We start from the raw sequence: 17,083 nt of genomic DNA on the forward strand, positions 1-17,083 counted from the left end.
CAGCGCTGCGGCTGATGCCGGGGAGAGCGCTGCGGCCCGGCGGGCGGCTGCGCGCCGCTCTCCGCCAGGCGGGGCAGCGAGTCACCTTCAGCGTCGCTCGGGGGCTCGGAGGGCTGTCCGTAACAGGTGTCTGAAACGGCCTGTGAGCGCTGGCAGGTGACGGGCTCGCCGAGGGGGCAGCCGGCTGGTTAACCCGCCGCCTCGCGGCACCGGCGTAGGCAGGGCCCGCGGCCGCCCTGGGTCTCGTCCCCTGCTGCTTTCTGTCGCTGCCGGGAGCTCAGGTTACTTTTATGGAGTAGGTTGCTTTTGAAGGCATTGGGACGCCTGTTCGTGCTGGTTTATTGATGTAGGGCGGAGGTTGTCCCGTTGGTAACTTCACAAAAATCGCTATAGCGTCATGAGGGGATCAGTCAGGTGGATTTTCAAATAAATAGTAAGCTTCAACTGCACGCAAAAGGTTGTGTGTGGCTTGCATGTTGTATCTGCCCTGTTACCTTTATATCTGTGAGCTGGAGAAAGGAGTACGTTTTCAGTTGTCTGTAGCTTCTAGGAGGAGTTGTGAGACAAAAAGAAAAGAGGCCTGGTGCAAAGTGCGCTTTCAGCGCCTTTCTGGAACGTTTGGAGCCAAACCATAAACACCAGCCAAATGACAAAATCCATTTCCTGAGAAACATAAAAAGTTAGGTTTTGAGTAAGGGGAGGTATACAGCTCTCAGCATGAGAAGAGCTGGACTCGGTTTGTTCTTAGATGTTCAGTAGTAGTGTGCACGTTACCTAATTTGACTAGACTTTCTGTCTGCTCTAATGTGATTTTACTGTAAGTTGTCTAATTGTTAGTGTTATAAAACTCCCAGGCTCATATAATGCACGCTTCCCAACCTGTACATTTGGGATAGTAATTATGCGCTTTAACTTTCAGGTTAAAAAGTAGGAGGGATTAGGAGGCTTTTGGAGATTCTGTCTCAATTTGGAACTTGTGACAGTTTCTTCTTTTTTTAAAAAGAAATGTGGAATAAACTGAAAATGAACTTAATGAAAAAATGCTTTGTAGGGTAAAAATTTACCAAGAAGCAGAGCTTCAGGATTTAACTAAAGAGTTGTGAATATGATTCCTTTGTGTAGTGAAGTTTTATTCTTCCTTTATTTGTTTGTTGTTTGGTTTTTTTTTCTCTCCTGTCTCTTATAGTTGATTTAACTTCCCCTAAATTTGGCAACAGATGGTCTTCTAAGATTCTTACTGTGAGGATTTGGTGATTCTGCTGCACTACTCCAGTTCTTTGAAATAAGAATATACACAATCTCAAAGTTATGCAGGAGATGCAAGGATGGGAGCTGACAGCTTTTATCCCCTTGTGCAGTAGCAACAACAGAAATTGTAGGCTTTGAGAAGTGTTGGGCCATTTGTTTGATCTTTCCATAGGTAGTAGGGTTTTTTTATGAAAAAACGTTTTGGTAATGTTCTCAGGTTTTGGAAGAATAGAGCAATGCCACTAATGTACAGATGAAGCTGGTTCATGAGCAGGATCTTGGCATTAAATTTTTGGTATAGGTTTTCTTCTTGTGAAGAACATATAGAACTAATTCTGTTGAGTCTTTTAATATATAATCATATTGTCTCTGTCATTACTGATACTGGGTGCAAGTAGTATTGGTTTTAATGTATGTGTATTTCAACACAGAAAAAGTAACAACAGACTACTAGTAGAATAGGCTTACAGATGGGAATTGTATTAGAAAGGATTAAAAAGTCTAAACTTCTCTATTCCTTTGTAGTCTTAAAAAAAAAAAATTGCATGCATAGAAAACATAGAAGGTTGATTGCAGGTGTCTCATTCTTTCTCTTTTATGACAAGAACATCTTGTAACTTGAGCAGGGGAGGAAGACTTGCACATGAATGATGTTTCCAGCTTTGTATTTTACTTTATATGTGAACTTTGGGCAAAGCTGTTAATTGTCCTTTTCCAGGCTGTGGTTCTGCAACCTCAATTTGTACTGCCACTGTCCAGTCCTGCTCCCTTCCTTGTATTGGAACTGGCGCTGTTTTAGCTATTTGGTGATGTCTCAGCTCTCTCAAGCTGGTAGGAAGAAAACACAGCAAACCTCTGCCTAAAAAACTCCAGCAAAACCCAGAATTCTGCTAACTGACTTAGCTGATCTAACTTACTGAGGGGTTAGAGTGCCAGTGCTGTCCCAGCACAGGGAATGAGATTGCTTGCCAGAAGCATCACAGTTCTGTGTAAGCATTGATTCCAGCTGGCTTCAATCATGGACTACCATAAACCCGTGCCCTGTTTTGAACAGGGGTAATACTTGCTTCCTGGTAAAATTAAGTGACTTTTTTGAGGTCTTGGATGAGTGGAAGAAATGAAGTGTGCGCTACCTGCGAATACCAATGCAGTGTAGGATGTATTGTCTTAGACTTTATGAAAGTTTGAATGCCTTCTGATATGAGCCCCCTTTTTTTAAAGTCATTGTGACAAAAGTGCCTGTTATGTGGCCTAGGATTTGCATCAAAGAGCCTCTTTTGGTGGCTGAAGTTTTAATAGAACATAATGCAACTGAGACTGTAATCATTGTCAGTTATTTGAAGAGCTGAAGTGTCCTGAACTATTTTCTTTGTTACTTAGCAGTGGAAATGACTTTTTTTTTTTTACATTACAAACTACCAAGCATTTAGGAATTTTATTTTACTTCTGTTAAACTTTGACTGGAAATCAAATGGGTAAAACGTAGAACACTGATGATAATTAACTTTGTTAAAGAATTGTATGTAAGTAGAAACTGGGTCGTTTCTACAGTTTCATAGCAAACAGCATCCTAGAAGTATTACAGGGTGGATAGATGTTAAATACTATAATGACTTAGTGTGAGTCTGCTTAAAGTTCCAAGAGTGAAAGCATTAGTGGACCACAATAGTGTGCTTTAGGCAAGGTACTTGGAGATTCTTCCTCAACTCTTGTGATGGAATTGTCATAAAATGAGCACAAAGTGGCATTCAGTAGATCTTGTTCTGATAGCATTTCTGCACAACTTTGAAAATAAATAGTAAGAAAATACATCCATTACAAAGGAATGTGCAGTTTGTTTTATAGTATTTGCATTGGTCTGTGTTTTTTTGCATGTATCTCTGTAAAATGATTTTTAAAAGCAGAATTTCCTAGAAACGTGCTCATTCTGAGCATAGCAGGAAAAGCCACATGCAAAAGAGTATCTAATTTGGAGTGTTAGAGCTTCAACGTTAGCAGCGGCTGGCCTTTGCTCAGTTTCCTGAAATGCGGATTTAAGAGGAGGATGATTGTCCTGGTATCTGTACCGAGATGAGATTTAACAGGCTTGATCAAAACTGAGTTTGATTGTTTGGCTTTGGCAAGAATGAAAGGTGAAGCATTTGCGCTTCCCAAGCATGCTTGCATAGTCTTTAATCGGAGCATCTTTAATATGATTACCTTCATTTCAACTGAAAGAATTAGTTGACTGTAATTTATATACAGTCGGCTCTGTGCAATTTGTATGCAGATGATGCACAGTAGACACTTATTTACATATACATTAACATGAGAATGCTTTGGAGGGGATGTCAACAAGAAGGTTGAAAGCCATGATTCTTTGGGTTCACTTTATACTAGTTTCCCTAGCGTTTGATGTGGACTTTAAGCATTACAGGGAAGTGGACTGCAAGGTTCCATATTTCAATATAACGGATACCTTTCCAAGTAAAATTATGGTAAGAGTTGAGATGATTGCAACCACTGGGTAATACTATATAATTATACTTACACATGTTGGGTCCTTCAGAGAAGACCTGAAAATAATTATTTTTAATTAGAGGTGATCTGAAGTTTTGTCTGCATTACAAAAACTTTAAGTGCTTTTTGTAGGCTGGTGGATTTCTGCTTGTGTTTCAGTGGTGAAAGCTAGAGTGTGAAAGCAGAAGTGGTGAAAGTACATACCTGTTCAGCCAAATTTGAATTAATACATGTGTGTGTACACACACGAATTTCAAAGTATGGATGCATTTGAAGTGGAAGTTGGCATTGTTTCCAGTAAGAGGCAGCTTGCAGGCTCCCGGTACCATAGGTTTTTTTCCCCTTACTTAAGTGGAATTCCTTTCTCTTAATCTGCACTTCCTTTGAGATCAAGTCTGAGTTTTCTGACCTTTTCTATTAATTTTCTTTACCTTTTCAGCTTTGTATGGCTTCTGTTTAAGTCATCCACCAGAACGTATGTCCTTGTGTTCTTCTGCAGTTATTGACTACTAATACTTCTAATAGTTGTTTTTTTTGTTTTATTTTCCCCCAAATACTTGCAGAATGCTCTTACTGGCTTTCCAGTCCTCTTTCTCTCTTCTCATTCACCATGCAGAATTGTGAGAGGGTTACAAGGGTCTTCTTTCCTCCTAATTGCTGCAGAGACTGCAAGGAGGAGCAGCGTATTTGTAGGGGTATGGGGGTGTGGGAGAGTGCTGTTTATATTTGAGTGGAAGTGTATATCCACCTCTCTTCAGGCTTTTACCCCACAATTCGGAAATGCTGAGACTGAAGTGAAGCTTGGACCTCTTAGGGGTTTGGTAAGTTTAGATACAAAATGCGACAAAATCAACACTGAAAGAGGAGTGGAGATGCAAATGAGAAGGAAATGCAGGGAGATATTAAGGGAACAGATGAAGTTTTCAAGGAAATAAGAGTCCTTATTTAGAAAGGAGAATACACAGAAGAAAGTATGGGAGAAAAGAACAGTCTTGCTACAGTGAAATGCTAGTCCAGCAAAATATGCCTGCTAGTTATGGAGCAGCAGAGTTAGCGCTACTAAAACTGCACGGGGCTTCAGATCCTTTATACTTGAAGATGACTAGTTTGCTGTAGAACATTTCCAAAGAGATTTGTGTCAAACTGCTTCTTTTGATGTTGGTCAGGTGGTTAAAACATGCTGCTCTGGGGAACTTTCCTCATACTAAGCAATGTAAATGGCAGGTTGTTTGTTTAACTCATTCTTAATGGACTCATTTGTCTTGATATGTAATCAAGTATGAAGCTGGAAAAATAAAAACAATTCTATTTAAGTTAGTATTATTGCTAAGTGTGTGTGTGGGGGGGAATGTCCAAGAAACTGGTGAATCTCGTAATTCTCTTACAGTGAGTTTGAGTGTTTTGTGAAACTTGACGATAAACTTTCTGACAGCACTTTCTGATTTCCTAATTTTGCACAAATGGTTCTTTTACTTCTGTTGTGTACAAGGTGCTGCTAAAACTCTTGGCACAGAGCTGGTTTTAGTGTTACTTTAAAAAGCAAACAACTTACGCTTTATGCAGTCACTTAATGTAGGTTTATCACTGCAGCTATACTCATAAACTTAACTCAGATTCCTACCATAAAATACTCTGTAACTAAAGTAGTGCATGCATAATTATGACTCTTTTGCTTCATAAACTTTATTTACAAAATTCTGTTAAACTGTGTTAAGCTGCTTAACACTATTTAAGTAAGACAGCATCTCAAGATGTAGAAGAGAAAGTGACTGAAGAACCAGATACTAACAGTTAATAAGAAAGTCTGGTTCACAGTGTGCCTTCCTCTCTCTTGCTGTCAGAGGCTATTTGTAGTGCAAAATGGGCACTTGCAGGAAGAGAAGTGGTAAATTTGTAAATATATGCAGAAAATCAGATGATTGAAGATATTGGGGTTAAAATATGGGGATTTTTTTCTAAAGTATTAGAAAAGTAGTTGCGAACTATACTCTTCGAAGAGGCACATGGCAGGCTTGCTTGTGACCTGTGATGCAGTGATTTATATTCCTAGAACTACATAGGCATACTAGAAAAACTTGAGAAGCATCTTCAGTGCCATTTTATTTTCCTTGGTGTTTATGTACAAGGTCATTTTTAAAACTAAGGATTTGGTTTTATTCCTGCCAGTGATGCTAGCTGTAGGTGCCCTTTTGGTGTGTGAATACATAATTCAGAAATGACTGGACCTAACTGTCAGGTTGTCATAGGCTCTGAAGAACTTAGCAGCAAGTAAACAAATACATAAATGTGAGCTAGCTGTCTAATACAGAAAGTCTTTTGGCATTTACTTCTGTAATACTTGGGCTGTTGACAGTTGATGAGTTTAGTGCTGGTAAAGGACTGGAATCCCAGACTTGAAATGCCAGTAGTAATAGACCATAAGTATTTGCATCCCTTGGCTAGATGCTTCGAGAAAGAAATGGGAAGAAACCAAGATTGATAGATGGTAGATAGATGGTAAGTGATGGACAGATGATGGATGACATGGGGGGAGAAGTCCAACACATGGGAACTCCTGCAGTGGGTTATGGATTTGCGTGCCATGGGGGAACTCCTAGGGATGGAAATATTTTGAAAGCCTGCGCCATAACAGAGAATGTTTCATTCCTGAGACATTCTCTAGCTGGTTGAGGGTTCTGGTGCTTTGAAACTTATTTATGCAGCGACTCTCTTGCTTGTAGCTACAGTTTTAATGTTGATGAGTAGTGGAATTGCTGCTTTTTCCTCTGTTACTTTTTCTTCTGATATACTTTCCCCCATTTCCAGTTCCATTTTAGCTGCTGAGATTCCAAGCTTTTCCTATACTTGAGTAAACACTTTTTTTTTTCTTCCCCCTCCCCCTTCAGTTACTGAAATCATGAATCCTGTGTATAGCCCTGGATCTTCTGGGGTGCCCTATGCAAATGCCAAAGGAATTGGTTATCCAGGTAAGTAACCCTGTTTTTTTAATGAGCTTCAGTTACACTGATCTTTGTTTGTATCAAGAAAAAATAGGCACTTATGAATGGCTTCATGTATGGTAATCTGTTTTGGGATTTGGGTGGGTTTTTTCAATTTAAAAATTTCAAGAGTGATGTTAGTTGTTCTGTTATATTTCTAACTTCAGTATCTCTTCCAAAGCAGCTTATTTTAGGAGCTCTAATATATACACCCTGCAAGAAGAGGAGTCAGTCTATTTCTGCTGCTAGTTGGTTGGCACTGTTAACCTTTCTATCCTCTATTTCTTGTTCATGCTATCTGTTTTATGACTGCCTGAAGCACAGCATCAAAGGTGGTACCGAGAAAATGGCCAAAAAATGTTTTTAAAACAGAAACTAAATGTATTTCTTGCTTTCTCTGCTTTTCATTTGGCTGCAAGTTTCTCACCAGGGATTTCCCCCCCTCATCTCCTAATGTGCATGTGAGCAGGCTTCATTTCTGATGTCCCCGTAGTTCAGAAGTTGGATAAGGCAATAATTAGATTTGGACAGAACTTTCCAGGAAGGCCGAAGAGAAAGGCTGTGTGCCTCTGAGGCATTTCAAGCAGTATGTCTTGATGCAGTCTTTTTTTCTGATATCTGCGGGGTAAGGGAATTACTCCATCCTGAGAGAGGCTGGAGGGTCTTACATAAAAACTGAGCTGAATCATAACCAATTAAACTTCTGTAGCTTTTACAGAGAGACTGTTTTGTGATTTAGTTGGTGTCTATGTTGGGAGCTAGAAATCATTCTGCACTGTTACTGTTTATATTCTTTGTAGCTGTACCATATTTTGCTACTGGTATTTACAGCTTTTAAATTTGTTTTTCAGCTTAGGTGGTGTACTGGAGTTCCTATTTTCTTGTTCCAGTTTTCTATGTTCCTTCTTCTAAATACTGGTGCATAAATGAATTTTCTTTACTGTTGACTTGATCGTCTCAAAATACCTTTTAGTTTTTATTTTTGCTTTTCAGGTACTTTAAATTTTTTCCTCAAACTAGTGTACCTTTCTTGATTTCTACAGTATTTATAAGGGGAAAACACAAACTATGTTGCAATGTTTTAAAGTCTATTGAGTGACTGAAATGGTGCAGTAATAAATTGTAAACCTGATGCTGTGTAACCATAAGTCCCACAGGATGATTTTATTCTAACTGTTCTCTAACTGTCTTAGTTATATGGTCTATAGTAATTTTACAATAAAGCATGCAACAGTGGTTTACTAATTAATATCAGTTACAGTACAACTATTTCTATATTTGTAATAAATTGCTTTTTCAAGGTTTTCTTTTGCTTTAGATAAAGATTATTATGAATTATTTAAACATAACTGTAATTTTATCTCTATTCATTTTCTAAACACAGATTTATATTAACCAGGGTTTCATTTGTACTTATAACCATTTACACATTGCATCAAAGCTCTTGTTTATACTAATCTAAGTGCTACCTTAATTTACTTAGGAAGATATACTATTGTAGGTTCAGTTTAAACAACATTACAACTTCTAATCTTTTGTTCTACTATTACACATATTGAGACTACATATTGAATTATGTAAGTACTGTATATTTGCCAGTCTTCACTAGGTTGTAAATTAGCATAACTAAAATATATGGAATTGAAGTAAAATTGTTACAAAAGTGCCTTAAATGTCATGCTGTAAGTTGATCACTCTAAATTCTTCCTTACAGCAGTCAGTCAGTCAGTTCACACAACTGTGACCCTTAAATTCAGCTTAGTCAATAAGTGTTAGACTGTTACAGATAGTTTGCTGAGCTGCCTGGCTCAGGATTGAAGATTGTGGGATAAACACAAAACGCATTCTCTAAAATGAAAAGTAGACTTGCATTTTAGGATTTTTTTTAAAAGAACTGTTGCATGACTAATTCTCCCTTCTTTGCCTAATTTAAAAGCTGCAGATTCTCCATTCAGAATCATAGAATTTACATGGGTTGCATGGTAATAGAAAGTAATGAACATATCGCTAGGTGGAATGTATAGTCAAAGGCACTGTGTTTCTAAAGCTGTTGTATATTTAATAGCTGTTTATATTGTACTACACCTGTTTGAGGTTGTTGGATGGGTTTACAGTAGCAAGGAATCAATATCCAAATGTTCTCATATGGGTGAAAGTTCTGTGTAGAAGCTAAAACTGCTGCTTGTTGTAGTTACATTTTTCACAAATTACTTGTTTCTTGAGCAGCTCAGAGTCCTCTACTATGGAGCTGAACCTGTGAAGAAAGAATAGAGGACTGAAAATGTATACAACATAAATAATGTTGCAGATGTGTAGTCGGTTCGAGTAAGGTGTAAAGCTGTACTAAAGCTTTTCACTAGCAGCTTGTGAATTTGAAAACTTCAGAGCTATTTACACGCTGAAAAGTTGTTATGAATTGGATATGTTATTTTTACCTTTGATTTTTAAGCCTAATGCTTTTCTTAGTCTTATCCATGCTGACCACCAAATAGTAGTGCCAAGTGTATGTCACTTGATATGTTTACAGTGTGCTTTACAAAACTAGGTTAGCAAATATAGTCTTGAGCTAAGGAATTTTTATTGTTAGGAGTAATTGCTAAGGACTCTGGGATTTATAGTGAAGTAGAAACCCTTCAAATTTGAATAGCAGTTTAAAACTGGCAGCTTTAAGCCTGACAGTGAATATGCAAGTAGTAATTGCCTTTTATCTAGAGAAGTTTAAGTCTTTCTATGTTGATAACAAAATGTGGTAGTAACTCTGTCTTTCTAAAAACAGACATTACTCAGTTTTACAGTTTGGAATAATGCAAATAAGTTCCTGGAAAAATTAATAGCTATGATTAATTTAGAAATTTCACTTACTACAATCTAAACAAACTTTGTAACTGTAGCTTTTGCTAATGATGTTTTTTGCCCTATGTTGGAGGTCAGTATATCACAATGTTGATGAATTGTAGTTCTTGTATTCTATTGTAGAGTGTTTATCTATCATTTTGCCAGTACCTCAGTGAATTGCTTGTTACTGTTAACTGTCATAGTACATGCCGGAAACTGGTGAGCTTGTTTGATATCTGAGGGTAGTAACAAATCTATCAAATGCAACAAGCATTTTGGACTACTCAGGTTGCTTTGTACTCTCTACTTGGGATGTATATGAGCTGGAGAGTCAGAGTCACTCTGACTCTGAACTCGGGGCGGGGGGGGGAGGTTGGATAGTTGCACAAAACTTTGTTGTCCAACTAACTTAAGAGTTACTTGGCCAACTTTGAGATTTGCTGAAACAGGGATGTAAGGGAGAATGGCACTTGTGATTCCTTTAGCCGTTCCCTTCATCTAGCATTCAGCTTCAGGTGGCTTGGGAGAAGAGGAGCCCAGTGTTTTAGCTGAGGAGGTGTGATCGAAGGCCATCTGTTAGCTTATCTCAATTAAAAGATGTACAGTGAGAATCTTTGAGAGTAAGGTCTGGTTAGATGGTACAGTTGGTCTAGAAAATAACTTTGACATATTCTTTCTTCTAGCTGGCTTCCCAATGGGCTATGCAGCGGCTGCTCCTGCCTATTCCCCTAATATGTATCCTGGAGCAAATCCTACCTTCCAGACAGGTATGTGTAATAGGTATGTCGAAGCAGTAACCTGAAGTTTGGGAGTTGTTAGAACTAAGAATGAGGAAAAGCTGCAGGGGCTTACAATAGCACTTACACTGTGGGATAAGTTTTACATTACTTTGAATATGACTCATAAGGAATCATCTGATAAACTAAAATGAGTATAACGTTGTCTTAACTCACACTGCTTTCACCTTCAGAGAAGGGAAGAGCTGTTGTTTCTATATTTCACGCTGATACTTGAGGATTGCCTTGCATTTCCCTTCACTACTTCCTTTGTGATTCTGCTTGCTTTGCATCCTACCGGTTGTTTCCAGATTCTGTTTTTTCTTCTCTGTTGTCTTCAAAATTCTTCTTTTTCATCCTTTTCTTAAATCATCTTTCCAAGTTCAGCTGGCTGCATTCTTTCTGCCCTTAAAATTGTTTTGTATGAACTAATTGTCTGGAAAGCCTGGTTGCTGAGTAAAACTGTTTTGTCCATAGTGGGTACTGGCAGAGGATTTAGGTAACTGCACTTGCATGCTTGTCACTTAAGGGAAAGGAAATATGATGAGCCTAGGAAAAGGGAGATGGGGGAAAAAAAAACACAAGAGAAGCCAAAGCACTCACCTAAGTTGTTTCCATGTAGTTCTGCTTTCACTAATGGAAGATGATTTTGATGTACCAATGCTTGAAACAAACCAGAAACTGGCAGCATTTAATTTCCACTTAAATGAGGAACATACATCTGATAGAACAGTATTCTCCCTGTGGTTATTTTGCACACTAAGGAATTCCTTACATTGCTTTGTTAATGTAGGTCTGGGCCATCTTCAGGAACTCTTTCACTTGCATGTATTATGCCAGTTTTTCAGAGATACACATGGCACATAACCAAATTTGTCCATGAATGCCCTTACATAACTTACAGGGATAGGAAAGGATGCTGCTTGATATTGGGAAGTTTAGGTTGTGGAAGCCTGCTTGCAGTATTGAAGTTCGAAGTTTGTGATGTATGGCATTTCATTAACTACCAGGAGGCGTTTAAAAGGGTGTGGCAGCAATTACTGAGGCAAGAGAGAGTAAGTCATCTAAAATGTTTGCCTGCAGAACCTGTTAAAAGTGTGTAGCTTTGTAGCTTTCCTTGGAACTGTGGAGTGTTCTAGTTGGTACAGCTTGTGTCTATGTTCAGTTTGCTGCTTAGAGGCATAGTGAGTGCAGAACTGATTTTGGAATGTCTTTGGCCTTGAATTTAAGGTGGGGAAACGGATGGATATTATAAGTTCCAGTAATTAAAAAAACCCAACAAAACTATAATTTGGATAGGGTATTGCCTCTGTACAAGTATCGTATCTAGGGATACCAGCTTGCATTTGCACTGGATTGCTTAAGAACTTTTTTGAGTGATGTTCAAGGGAGGGCAGTTCCCATCAGGGGTATAACTCTTAGCATGGGAATCAAAACCCTATGCGGACTTTTATTATTGGCTTGTATTACTAATAGGCCGTTCAGTTTCCTGGTTGCGATTACCTTAGTGATGTGTCTCTGCCTTCTGTGCTCCAGGATTCCTGCAGCTGTGCTGAGGAGTAGCTGCAGTTTTTGATCCTGGGATCAGATAACTGAAAGGTAGTTCAGTCTTAATATTGCTTGCAGTCTGCAAATCCTACTGCAGAAGATGAAGATAAGCTGCATGTGATCAATTTACCAAATCACGAGACTGATGTTTTTATCCAGTTGATTGGGTTTTTTCCTCTGTGTCAGTTATGTTGTAATAGGAGGTTACGGTTTCTGGGGAAGATTCTTGACTTGTTAGACTTAATCATGTTGCAAGATTAGTCTGCATTGATTAATCTTGGAATATATCTCCTGCTATATAACAAGATAGAGTAAGAAATTTTTCACTTTTGTGTGAAAAAGGAATAAAGATGTATAGAAGTCATCTACCATCTTCGAATGTCCTTAATTTTTTTTAAAGCTAGTACTATTAGAGTCTTTATTGCTGTTGAATAGAAAAGAAGCTTTTATTTCAGAACTAAGAGTAGCTTTAATTTTTAGCTATTCTTTAAGCTATGAACTAAAGTTCAAAATGTCCAGATCATCTAATTCAGGCAGATAACAACTTGAAGTACTTTGTCCTAACAGCTGGGATTTTTAATTTTTTAACTTTTCTGATGTAACTGCTTGTTTGTAGAATCAAAGCTTTTGTAAGTTCACATCAGCAGTATTTGAATGTGCCGTGCCACTGCTGTTTGGAAAGGGTACCTTTTTACAGGTATCTTTCATAAATTTCTGTGGTTTTGAAAACTATGTGGTTTACTTTTAAGGTCTTTGATTCCTGTAAGGGAGAAAAAATTAAACGGGGAGGCAGAATACCTCTTGTACAGATGTACCACTTTGCATGAATGAAAGTTAAATTGCCTGTGCAGCTGTATCAGTGGGTTTTTAGAATGAGAGCGGGCTTGACTGAGGACATAGTTGTAGTTCAGTGGTGATGCTTCGTGTTCAGCATTTTGTAGCTGAGTTTTTCAACACAAATAGCTCCCCATACTAGAAATAGAAGTTACTTCCTCAGCATGCTCTATTCGTCAAATACTTAGTATCTCTAAAAACAAGTTCAGAGTAAGTGCTGTGGTAGCTTTCTTTCGTGTCTCCTAAAGGTGATAAATTCTATTTAACAAAAAAGAAAAACATAGTAAACCTGTTTCTTTATTAACATGACAATTTTCAGTTTGAAGGGTGGAATGAAATTGGAAAGAAACTCAGACTTCTGCAAAAAGAATGAAGGTTGTCTGTGATCATGCTATCTGCACTGTCTGATTTTTCACAACACAAATGCCAGCATTCTTTCTGCTATATGGCTTCAGATCTGTTCTCTATATTGAAGTCAGCACATTCTAGACAGTTTTTAACATCAGCCTAATCTCTAGTCTCTTGTTTTCTATAATTACCAAGTGTTTTCTCTTCCTTGTGTTGCCCTAGTACTAGTTTGTACAATTCCAACTAAATAGAAGTGGTATCTCCTGGTGTGGTGGACCTGCATGAGACCCAAGATCTTTTCAGCATAGCACAGGCTAGGGCCTTGATGCTTTCTCCAGAATAGGTCGTGCCTGTTGTTTACTACCCTAAATGACATTACTGGTGGATGCTGCTGCTAAGGTATTTGTATTCCCACTCTGGCCATAATATAATCTTGGGAGTGTAGTGCGCAGCAGCAATGGTGCTCTTCATAGATCTCCTCCATGCCTCATCAAGCCTTTGTTCTGTTATCCTGAGACCTCGCCTGATGAGGGCTGGAGAAATCATAGAACTGTCTTTAGGCAGGGTCTGAGCCAGCAGTTGCTACTTATCCCTGTAAAAATTGAACAGTTCCCAACAATTACAAGGCAGACTGATTTTCGGGGCCTTGTAATAGGAATGCAGAATTCTTTCTGATGACACCTGAAGTCTTACTGTAATGTATAAAAATAATTCTCAAGTGATGATTAAGGGTATGTCTATGTATATAATACACAAAAAGAAGATTTAAAGATATTAAAGTGCCTTTGAAGTGTAATTTGCAGTTGCGATGAACTTTACAGTGCTTGTGTTTTAAAGGTATAGCCTTTCATGTTTATTTTAGCCAGTTCGGAAAATGCCAGAAAACAAATGTGAATAAATGTCAGTTGAAGTAGAGGTTGCAGATTGTGTCTCTGTTCTCTGAAAATCCATCTTGAGCTCTTCACATGATTCTGACTTTTGAAATTGTTATTCTTGTGCTATATCATCTTCTACAGAAGGTAACTGCAGGTTAGTTAACTGTTGCTATGTTTTGCCAGTACAGTTTGGGGTGCGTTGAGAACTGGGCTGATATTAACATGTGCCAAATACTCCTATGTAGGAATGCTGCCTAATATGCCAAATCCAAGTATTTAATGATATTACTACAAAAATCTAAATCCACTTTTTTATCCCATATCCATAGATTTGAAAAGCAAATTGTGCAAAAATACAGTTAACTTTTCATGCTTAGTTGACATAGTCAAGTATTATTTTCAGACTGTTATCAGTATTATGTAAATGATAGAACTTGTGCTTGGATATTGAGACTAGTACTCACAGGAAGATTAAGGTATTTGGAAATGAAAAAAATTGTTACCCCTGACTTTAGAAAGCAGTGTACTGACACTTGTTTTTCATGTTTTTAATGCAGATTTACCTTTGTTTCAGGTTATACACCAGGCACCCCGTATAAAGTATCTTGTTCACCCACTAGTGGAGCAGTGCCACCGTATTCTTCGTCACCAAATCCCTATCAGACTGCTGTGTACCCAGTTCGAAGTGCCTATCCACAGCAGAATCCATATGCACAGGTAAATGAACAAAACCAAAACCTCTTTGGATAGTATTTTGTTTACCTTGTAACTTGAACTCTTAACTTTAGACCACATTTATTTCTTCATGGATGGAGAGGATTTTTACCTGCGTACAGTAAGAATTCTTAATACAGTGATTTACAGAGTGTGTGTGTGTGCACTTTTACATTCTCTCTCACATGACAGTTACTCTGCACTTACTGATTAGGTGTTCAGTCTTTGAAGAGACACTAGATCCAGTAGTGTTAAAAATGCATGCTGGATGCTATAACTACCACATCCTGATTTCATTTTGTCACAAATTGTCATAAACTTGCATTAATTTGTTTTTTTAGGAAGCCTCTGTTGTGATTCAGGAATTACCAAGTCATGCTAGGCAAACTGTTGAAAACTATTAGAAAGGCTAGAATTAAGACACTTAAGTAAACATGGTATTTTGGGGAAAAGTTGGCCCTCCTTTTGCATAGAGAAAACTTGCCTGGCATGTATGCAGTAGTTAAAGGGAATTAATAAGCAAGTAACAAGGTTTATCCAATCTGCTTAGTGTATTTGGATTTGTCAAAAACCTTTGGTTCTTTAACTAAAATCAGCTGAATAAAAAGTTGTGAAAGAATGAGAGAAGTTCTGTCATGGATTAATATATGAAAAGACAAGAAACGAAAGGAACAAATGATGAATGAGTCCTTATTGTTGAAGGTACAGTCAGCGTTGGAGTTCTACAAAGGTCCCTGCTTTGCATGTTATCCTAAATGCCTTAAAAAGGGGCTAAATGTTAAAAAATTGCCAGTGAAATGCAATTGGAATAGTTGAAATGAATGTTTTGGCTTCTGCTCTGTAAATACATTGCATCTTTAGAATAATGCTTTTATTTTATGATACATTCATGAAAGAAGACATCATTTATCTTCCCCACCAGATACACTGTAATTACTTAATTTACTTCTTTTCTCCAACAGCAGGGCACTTATTATACACAGCCTTTATATGCAGCACCACCCCACGTAATTCACCACACCACAGTTGTGCAGCCTAATGGCATGCCAGCAACTATGTATCCTGCTCCGATTCCACCACCAAGAGGAAATGGTGTGACTATGGGGATGGTGGCTGGGACTACTATGGCAATGTCAGCAGGTATGTGAACTTACAACCCTTAAGTTTTCTTGATGAAGCTTTCCTTTCAGTTTGAGACAGAACACAACTGCATTACAAAAATGTGATGCCAGAAGCATACTTGGCAGAATCATAAAATTGTTTGTATTAGAAGAGGCTTCTGTAGGTCATTTAGTCCAGTGTCTTCAAAGTGGATCCAGCTAGATCAGGTTGCATACTTGGTCAGTGATATTTTGATCATCTCTGAGGATGGCGATACCACATTCTCTTTTCAGGTGTTAGTATTATGGTAAAATAGTTTTTATTTATATCTGTATGGAATTTCACTTACTTTTGCATCCTTTGCTTCTCATCTCACCAGTGTCAAGAGTGACTTCCTCTTCACAATACATTTCTCTATGCCTAGCTGAAAACAGCAACCTCTTAAGGCTGAGGAAAATGCAGTGTTCTCAGCCCACCCCTCATATTGCTGACCTTCTTTGTATATTGAGATACAACATTTTATGTGTTTGCACTACCTGCAGGTCTTCTGTGTCACAGGTAATGGTTAGGAATGTCTACTTCCTAATGCCATACTCTTTTAGCGGTAGTGTTTTGGAGAAAATATTGTTTAACCAATAATCTAGACTCATCTGTGGGTGTTTACTGAGGGGGTGTCATGCTTTGTTACTCAGTGAGTGTTAACTCATGAAGAAATGTCCACATTCACTCAAAGGATGCTCTGTTGAGTAATCTAAAAACAAGAGCGATGAGCTTGTTTTCAGATTCTGGTTTTTATCTTGTCAAATTTATCATTTAATTTGAGGAATCTCAAAACTAGAGAAGTTGTGTCACCAACTGAGCTAACATTGGAATTTCGTATGTGGGCAAGCTTATCCCAGGTGTTTATTAGTGTTTCTACAAAGTGCTGTAGAGAAAGACTGTTAAGATCCTGCTATCTCAGCCTGTTTGTTTCTGAAGCCCCTTAATCTGTAAAGTCCTATCTGTAATAATAAATCAGTTCGTGTTTGCATTCTGATTTATCAGTCAAGTTATCTCTACCATCAGATATTCTTATGGCATGTAAAGACTGCTGTGGGAAAGTTTCACAGGGAATAATGCTTATGTTGCAGGGTTTCTGCTAGAGCTATTTTTGAGTACTGAGTATCTTTGTATGCATTGGACTAAACATCAAAATGATCCCCTTGCATAAAAGTTTGAAGGCAGATTGGGGCTGGAGTGCAAAATGATACTGGTAACTTTAAATCAGAAGATGAGCAAGCTGTAATTGTTTTTAAAATTAACTCTCTTTTTCTCCCCTCCCCCCCCC

At 38.1% G+C, this 17,083-nt stretch overlaps 1 protein-coding gene across 3 annotated transcripts in view; it reads left to right on the forward strand.

Moving 5' to 3' along the window:
* Positions 1-17,083, forward strand: part of FAM168B (family with sequence similarity 168, member B) — a 24,193-nt gene that overhangs the window by 426 nt on the left and 6,684 nt on the right. For 2 of the 3 annotated variants that reach the window (XM_010568219.1, XM_010568218.1), the window contains exons 2-5: positions 6,633-6,713; positions 10,244-10,327; positions 14,516-14,658; positions 15,618-15,801. In XM_010568219.1, coding sequence (XP_010566521.1) covers positions 6,644-6,713; positions 10,244-10,327; positions 14,516-14,658; positions 15,618-15,801 — 481 coding nt within the window. In that variant the 5' untranslated portion in view covers positions 6,633-6,643. Of the gene's footprint in view, positions 1-106; positions 127-6,632; positions 6,714-10,243; positions 10,328-14,515; positions 14,659-15,617; positions 15,802-17,083 lie in introns of those variants that run through there. The other variant, XM_010568220.1, reaches the window with a different exon arrangement.

The sequence above is a fragment of the Haliaeetus leucocephalus genome, unplaced genomic scaffold (genome assembly GCF_000737465.1).
Source record: "Haliaeetus leucocephalus isolate CR32 unplaced genomic scaffold, Haliaeetus_leucocephalus-4.0 Scaffold240, whole genome shotgun sequence".
Taxonomy (NCBI): Eukaryota; Metazoa; Chordata; class Aves; order Accipitriformes; family Accipitridae; genus Haliaeetus; species Haliaeetus leucocephalus.